Here is a 9,046-nt window from a genome sequence, read left to right as displayed (position 1 = left end):
CTGAAGAGGCACTATTGATCTGTCAATGGATTTATTGAAGTAGGACAGATGACATTACCATCACCACAGACAGGCTGGGAAAGTTATGAACTCAAAACAGTTCGCTCCAAATTTGACCCAACAACTCTTCATATGCAGAAAGCATGGATGCACCTGCTAAAAACCCTTTTGTCCGCACGAATCACGTGGATTGCTCTTTCCGTTTTCATTGGTCAGTCACTAATTGGTTAGCGACAGGCACGTTTTTTCACCTCTCATTTCTGTTAGAAATAATGGGAAAATTCAAATAAATCAGACGGGTCAAAAATAAGGAAGGATCTATTGGAAGCTTACTGTTAAGACGATTTGCATCAACGGTGACATAAATCGCAAAATAAGAAGGAGATTGTAGCGCCGTATGCAAATTTGGGATCCCAAACACGGCTCCTCCCTTGTGACGTCACGCATAGAAGCCATAATACACTTGCCCTCTGCTGTGGTTGGGGTGCGAGCGAATTGAGAAGCCAGCCTGCCGATCACCGTCTACGAGCATTCATACACACAAGACCGGGCTTGGTTGTTGGTGCGACGATTTTGGTACCAAGCTGATGCCTGGTCGAACGCCTATCTTACCGAGGGAGGATACAAGCTTCATCTTGAGGCCAAATACTTTCATCATTTTGTCGAATTTCTACCTGTATTGAAGGAGATCTGTATTATTGGAATACTGCAGAAGATATTCAGTGTGAAGATGGGTTGGTTGATGAGAGGAAATCGGCATATTGCCGTCGAATTTTCATTGACATTGATGGTGGTGCTTTTTCATTTTGGCGCTGCCAATGCACAACAGTTTGATTACAACGAGGGTATTACACACGGGCGATGTGAAGCCATAACAATCCCGTTATGTGAGGATATGCCGTACAACATGACGATCATGCCAAACCTCTTGAATCATCAACACCAAGAAGATGCTGGTCTTGAGGTTCATCAATTCTATCCTCTCGTCAAAGTACAGTGCTCGGAGGATTTGAAGAATTTCTTGTGCTCTATGTATGCTCCAGTGTGTACAGTGCTCGATTCGGCATTACCCCCGTGTAAATCGCTGTGCCTGAGTGCCAAGAATGGATGCGAAAGCCTGATGAACAAATTTGGGTTTTCGTGGCCTGCGAGTCTTTCCTGCGACCAGTTTCCAGAAGCAGGATTGTGTTTTGATCGGAATCGTACTGATGAACGCATTACCATACCCTCCACCAAACCCCCAAACACTACCAAGTCGACCGAACCGTCGGTCACTAAAAATGTTCCATTTACTTGCCCTCTCCAACTGACGGTGGATAGTGATTGGGATTACACATTCATGAGGGCCCAAAATTGTGGTGCTCCTTGCAACATGTACTTCCACACCCCTAGAGAACAGAACTTTGCCAGATACTGGGTAGGATGTTGGGCATTTGTCTGTGCCGCCTCCTCACTGTTCACTGTCCTGACTTTTCTCATTGACCGCAGCCGATTCCGCTACCCAGAACGACCCATCATTTTTCTCTCCGGATGTTATTTCGTGATCTCGGTGGTCTTCATCGCAGGATTCTTTTTGGAAGATAAAGTTGCATGTAACAGACCGTACCTTCCTGGTGGGGAACCTACTTTAGTCCAGGGCGCAAAGCAACAGTGGTGCACCATCCTCTTCATGTTACTTTACTTTTTCCAGATGGCATCATGTTTGTGGTGGGTTCTCCTCAGTCTCACATGGTTCCTAGCTGCAGGACTCAAATGGGGCCACGAAGCCATCGAACGTAACTCCCAATACTTCCACTTCGCTGCCTGGTCCATTCCAGCCGGGAAAACTATTGGAGTCCTCGCTACTGGCCAAGTCGACGGCGATCCCCTTTCAGGAGTCTGTTATACTGGAATTCGCGATATGAATGCATTGCGGGGTTTCATTCTTGCACCACTCTTTGTTTATCTAATTATCGGATCATTTTTCCTGTGTGCTGGATTTATTGCATTGTTCCGAATCAGAACTTTCATGAAAAGCGATGGCAACAAGACGGATAAGCTAGAGAAACTCATGATCAGGATCGGTATCTTCTCATTGCTTTACACCGTCCCAGCCACAATTGTCATTGGATGCTACATTTATGAACAAGCAAATAGGGAATTATGGGAAGTGTTCTGGAAATTAGGAAATTGCCACCGCCTAAGCTTCGCATGCCCCCAACTTCAAGATTTGCCAAAGTGGTTCCCTGTAGAATTTGTACAATCTCTCAATTTGCCAGGGCCAGACTATCTTGTTTTTATTGTTAAATATTTGATGATGCTTATTGTGGGAATAACCAGCAGTGTTTGGGTTTGGTCAGGCAAAACCATGAGATCGTGGTCACAGTTTTATGCAAAACTATGTAATTTTTCTTCGCATCCTAAAGGGGCCCCGGCCAACGTATGATCTTCAGTGAATAAAGTATTAGGTGTGGACAGCTTTATGGATTTGTACAAAAACAATTTTAGATTTGACATGGAAAACTAATATGAAAGTTTTGAATCTCCATGATATAAAGTGAGGTTTATGATTCGCTCGACCCTGTTCTGTTTAACCGATCCTTGATGCAAATATGCGTGTAAAAGTAATAGAAAAGGAAGTCATTTTTGTGTCATTTCATCAAGGTTGTCAACAGTAATGGTTGCCATGCTAACTGCTTCTTGATCATAAACAATGTTGAATTGAATGACAATGTAATGATGTGGTGATGGTGATCCCCATTAACCATGGGACTGGTCGTCATTGATTTTGATCATAGATTGACCGAGCTACATTGATTGAAGTACATTTATGGCCAAGTTGTCCAGTAAAATATGATGTCTTTCATGTGGCATGGTAAATCCAGAGAGGCAGGGGTTTCTGATCATTGGGTGAAAGATGAAAAATAACTCTGTATTCTTTTGTTTCTCTCATTCAGCTTGATAAACATACCTGTAAACTCTTGTGGGTTGATATTAAGAGACAAAGTTCTTTAAACTCCACTGTTAAGGTGCTGTATATTACAGCTATATGACAGCTTTAACTTATTTAATGAGAACTGGCATTTCTTTTATATGATTTTTGTTTCTATTTAAACTCCCAGAGAATCTGAAATAAATTTTTTGCCATTATCATTTTAGTTTCTTTGGTCTTAATATGACATAATTCAGTACCTGAAAGCATCAAGCAATTTCTTTCTGTGGCGTATAATTTTCTTCATTTTTTCGTTTTATTTCTGTTTTAAGTGGGCACCAAGTCCGAATCTAACCAAATATAGGTCATGACAAAATGTAGAGTATCTATACAGAGCTGCCATAGTGCAAACTGTATTACTACTTGCTCTATAGTTTTTTTTTCAAGCACAGCAAGTTATAATTAAGTGTTGCCAATTTGTATACAGGTACTTGCATTCTGCTTACAAAGTATTATTGTTTCATAAACTGTATGTATCTTGATATGCCTTTGTAAATAAACAATTTATGTACAAAAAAATGTATAGCTAACAGAAAATGTAAACAAACTATGCTAGAAAATGTACACTTGAAATAAATGTCAACTTTATTCAAGTTGATGTGTTGACAATTTGATATATGTCGTAGGAAAGCTGTAGAATTGCATGATGGTTTTTATGTCAAGTGTAGGGGAATACTGCTCATCTTTTAACAAGGAAAATGTTTTGATAGTTTTACAAGGCAAATGTTTTCTCCTTTTTTAATTCCATTAAGAATAACAGTACTGTTAAATTTTAACATTTAAAGTGAGACAATTGTATGTACATGTATGAAGGAGCAATTATTCATTTGGTTCTAAATTATTCAGTGCAATTAATGCATTGTCAAAAAAAATGATGGCTGAATCTGGGATGGGGCATAGTTCTGTATACTCATTCCCCCTTCTTTTCCCTTAAAATACAAATTGATTTCAAAGTTATGATATTGCAGTACATTTTTTAGTATGGTGTGCTATTATTTGGGGGACATTTTAAAAGAATTTCAGTAGATTGCCTCTCATGCTTCACTATGTTCATCATTTGTCATAAAAAGTATACAAAGAACAAAAAATAATACAATTTAGTTTTAACCATGCTTGCCTGCGATTAATATTATGTGATGTTGAAAAAGAAGTTTGCTATTTGTCACTTAATTTTGTTGAATGTAATGTCTGCCAAGTTACAATGCATTCACACATGTCTGACCAAACAGTCATTGTTAATGGAATCATTTCTTATGAAGGCATCCAATAATTGTTCTTGTTCTGTTGTTTTTTACAACTCAGATCAAAGGATTGTTATGCACCAGTATAGTCACTTTCTTGAATCATGTATTAATGCTTTCAATTTTCTTCATAAAAGAGTTTTGCTGGATTTAAAAAAAGGTGTTCTTGATTTACATGAATGAGTTATTTGGGAATCTTGTGAGTAATATACATTTAGGAGTTTCATTTTTTTTCCTCCCAGACAATGTATGAACTACTGTACATGTGATAATTACTTCAAGTGTTATGTTTCGTTTTTCATGTCTTGTTAAATGATATTTAATGAAAATCACATTTTACCCTTTTTATTTGCAAAGCAAACAATGTTGAGGTCTGTTGTTAGACAGTTGGGTTTCACAAGCCTTTATGTAACTGTATTCTAGCTATGGGGTACATTGTCATAATCCTCACAAGTAATGCGTACATGTAGTTTGAACATCAATTAAATCTAGATGATTTGACTTTTCCATGAAAAAAACGGAAAATTTCCATTGAAAAGCAAGTTTCGGCATTTTGAAGGTTGAATCATTTCCATGAGCAGTAGATGGAAATGTGAGTAATTTATTTAGCATTATGAGTCCACTCTTTGTGTATACACACATTACTGCAATTTTTCATATTCAATTAATGCATTTTATTTTTATCTCAAAAGGCAAGAATATATAATTTCTTTTTACAAAGAATGTAAAGATAATCATAATCGCTTTTATGAATACAAGGGAGAGATGATCCTTGCACATCTGAAATATTTCATATTTCATGTATTATTTTTTTACTATACAAATTTAGAGTTTGAAAGATTACATAGCTGACTCACTAATTTGCATATATCTGCCTGTCTTTAGTTTGCAAAATGATACATTTGAAAATTACAGCTTTTTATCTGATATTTTGTCAAAATTTAATTGATAATTTTTGGCTACCGTATGTATTTAAATCAACTTTTGGGTTGGCCGATCTTTTAAAACGTTGATTCAGTTCTAAAATTGGAAAGGAAAAGATGCACATAAAGGAAAATAAACAATTGTTCATGTTACCTTTATCACTTACAGTAGAAGACTCTTTACAGAGGATTGCTCTTCAAATAACAGTCAGAAAATTTCCAGACTATGACCCTCCCCCCAAAAAGCTGAAATTTTGGGGCTTCATGCCTACACCCCAAATGTAGGCAAAAAGTGAGTCAGTTTCTTATTGCTTTGGTTACCCAACACAAACAATGTTATTGACGTAAATAGAAGTGTACCTGCACAAGTGCACATTATTCAGACTTTCCCAAATAATGACTTTTTTTCATAAATTTCACCCATTTAAAATCATGAAAACTACAAAAAGTGATCTTAATTAGGCCCTATAATATTTGGTCCATGTCATGTTAAGAGTGTAATGTTGTATGAATTTCCAGGCAGTCTTTGCAGACATTTTAAATATATTTTAAAGGTTATTAAACCTACATGTGTATGCAAATGGTGCTTTTAATTGTTGGCAAATGAAAACATTTTCTCTACCTGTATTTTGTATGTTACTTGTTAGTTACATATTTCAAACCTTTTGAAAGTTATGTTTTTATCACATGTAAATTTGCAACAACAAAAAATTGTAAGTGGGACCACTTTTGAATTTTTGATTTGATGAGAATTCAAAACTTTCAAAATTTATCTGAGTCATCCTTGTATTTTTGCCCCTTGTATTTCACTGCACTATGCATGTATTCTTGCATATTTGTTTTTCATTGTTTTTTTTTTACAAAAGGCAGATTGATTATGTCAAGAATTAGTACAAGCATCGTAAGTTTCAGTCCACTTTGTACAAGATTCAGTGTTATGTGACCGAATCACCCATGAGAACGCAAATATGTTCTACATTTGTATCACTTCTGTGGAAAAATTGTTTTCTTGGTTCTTTATCATTAAGATTGTTGATGTTTAAAAGGAATAGAAAGATATGTGACATTAAAAACGCAAACATTTCTTGTATTTATTTCTGGTTTCATTGATGGCATTTGTTATTGGATTCTCTGTTCATATATGGTGTTCCAGTCTCTAAAAGGGAAAGTCCACAATTATACATGTACCTTTGATCAAAGAAAACATATTAAACAAATTGCGAAAAATTGAATTAAAAATCATTAAACAGTTATGAATTTTAAATTTTATTTTTGTGATGTCACATGGGAAGTTAGGGCAGCTCTCAATTTTATGCATGGCTCCTAGTAGGATCCATGTTTAATGTTATGTACATGTATAGTTCTAATGACATCAACTCGGTTAATTTCCTTTTTTTAGAATGGTCATGATCAAATAGTTGCATTGTGTATGTCGGATTACACATTGTATGTAGACCTATAACTCATTGTCAATTTTCATAGAGTATTTTATGGAACTCAACCATAACATGATTGATTGCTCTTGTGTGACTTCACAAAAATTATTTCAAAATTTATACCTGTAACTGTTGTTGGTAGTTTCCAACAAACCTCCAACTCCAATAGAACATAATGTTTTCTTCTGTTTTTATTAAGAATTTAACATCAAGATGGACTTTCTCTTTTAACTTAACCGAAGGAAGTCTGCCTTAAACAGTCCATGTTTAAGTTGTTTTTTTCAAGTAGATTTAATATGCAAAGCATGTCTTACTACTGTTGTCACAAGTAATCAATTACATCGTGTACTATGAGCTCAAGTTTTTAACAAATTCTGATGGTCTCAATATAGGAAGTCAGGGTTGCATTCATGCAACCATATTCAAATATACTGTATGGTCATGGTGTCACATGGATAAGCAATAATGTCCCATAATCCTTTGAGCTGTTGTTGGAAGTTCTTTTTTAAGTCCGTTGCCAACGACATCCCAATTAAACCTTGAAATGTCATTTTAATTTTAACTTCAATTTAATCTTCAATTATCTTTTTATTAAAGCACATAGGCCAACAGCCAGAATTTTGAAAATGGTTAGTGCCTACATGATTACATGTACATGTATATACATATACTAATGCTCAAGAGCACAAAGCTGATCAACTGAACGTACAATTCGCCTTTTACAATCTATTGCACATATTAAACGATGAATACCATTCATCGTAATTGTGAATCCATTTTTTATTGATCTACATTTATTACTCAATATTAACCTTTGGTACTATTGGACCCCCATTGAACTCTACTGCTATGTCTATGCTGTTGGTACATAATTTCCTTATGTGTATACCAATCCATGTAGGCTACATTTCTAGGGTAGTAGGCCTGTGCCCCCAGTGCTTTCTGGCACATAGCAGATAGTCCTACAATTCCCATCCCATCCTTCATCATGATGTGCAAGATTTCCAATAAACTTAATTGTTTTTACTTTTATTATTTAAGCGTTACCACAATTTCAATTGAATAAAAATGGGGGTTTGACAAAAGTATCTGAATATTCACTGCTTGTGATAGATATGCCTGATAGTGCAACTTAAACAGACATGATGTGGTGTAGTTGTTACTGGATTTTGATAGAGGTTTTATGAATTATGGGAGATTATTTAAAAAAATGCACTGTTATCAATTGTGTTGTAGAAGCAAAGCACAATTTCCCATACTTGGGGTTAACTTGGAGTTGACCTGTAAATTCCAAGATTGGCCTAACATATGCCAGCCAGTCTTTAATTTCACCATGGGAGGGAAGATGGGATGAATTGAAAGCGGTCACCAGAAGTAGGGGCAGGGTGTCGAGTGAATGCCTGAAATCCACTAGCTGGGCTTTTGCCTATAGGCCTACCCACTGGTATTATTCCAAAGGCATGTACACGTTCAAGTAGACCAGAGATGTTAAGACGAGTGATCGTACATGTACATACGCCCAGTCATGATACACCTAACAAAGTCAATTTCAGTTGAGGTTTTCCAGTAGGGCCTGCAGTCATAACAATAGTGGTCAAAAAATTCCTTTCCATTTGGATTTCATAAATGGTTATCAAAGCGGTGAGTTTGTGTATTTTTGTCGCCCAATTTCATTGTTGTGATGTATTTTTCTTTCTCCGTTTTCCCTCCTGCTCCAAGGTTTTGAGAAGTTTCAGGCGCTCTTGGTATTTGTTTGTCCCAGTAGGGATACCATGTTTTTTCTAAATTACTCGAGTAGGGCTTGAATAAACACATGGCTAACAGAGCCCTTTCAACTCTGTATGTATTTAAGGCACTTTGTTCAGTGCTCTCTTTCTCTTCTCCTCTCCACAATTCTTCTTTTCAACGCTAGAAGAATGGACCAGCTTGCTTCGTTAAAAGCATGCATGGCTGGAAGTTGAATCACTGGAACACAATAGAACTCCTTTGAAGCATTTTAAGGTAGATTAAGAATAGATGAATCCCATTCAAATGGTTACTTCTTCACATTATTGTTGTAACATGGACTGAAGAACCGTTGTTGAAAAATTAGGCTTAACTTGTCAGTTCGAGCCATAGTTGCAACATCCAGTATAGTTTGGATTCTTGTTTTCTATGTCAGCGTTAATGAAAGTGCTTAAGAAAATTGATACTGGTGTTAAGTAATGAATGCCAAACACAGTAGCATACGTAATTTGAGCGATCTTGGTTCATAAATAGCTAAAATTGTAAAGTAAACAAATCGATTCCCTTGGGTGCTTATAGACACTCTACTTGCAATGTGTAGACCTGTACTATGTGCGAGAAGCGACTCCCAAACAGTCGTAATTACTATCATTTCAGGTAAGTATACATGGATAATATTCACTACGAAACATTTAGGCCTACAAAGGCTAAGATGAAGTCGCACGTTCCCAATTCAGACCTACTGGATTT

General features: G+C 36.4%; 1 protein-coding gene across 1 annotated transcript; it reads left to right on the top strand.

Moving 5' to 3' along the window:
- The first annotated feature begins 454 nt into the window (after positions 1-454).
- On the top strand, positions 455-6,229 carry LOC121423324 (frizzled-2-like). The gene has a single exon (XM_041618681.1). It carries the CDS (start codon positions 731-733, stop codon positions 2,423-2,425), a length of 1,695 nt encoding a protein of 564 aa, XP_041474615.1. The 5' UTR covers positions 455-730; the 3' UTR covers positions 2,426-6,229.
- The last annotated feature ends 2,817 nt before the right edge of the window (positions 6,230-9,046 follow it).

The sequence above is a fragment of the Lytechinus variegatus genome, chromosome 1 (genome assembly GCF_018143015.1).
Source record: "Lytechinus variegatus isolate NC3 chromosome 1, Lvar_3.0, whole genome shotgun sequence".
NCBI lineage: Eukaryota > Metazoa > Echinodermata > Echinoidea > Temnopleuroida > Toxopneustidae > Lytechinus > Lytechinus variegatus.
This window is presented reverse-complemented; position numbering and strand designations above follow the sequence as displayed.

Bases quoted from the DNA above. Each gene is read 5' to 3' on its own strand.
- LOC121423324 (XM_041618681.1), top strand. From the start codon at position 731: ATGGGTTGGTTGATGAGAGGAAATCGGCATATTGCCGTCGAATTTTCA.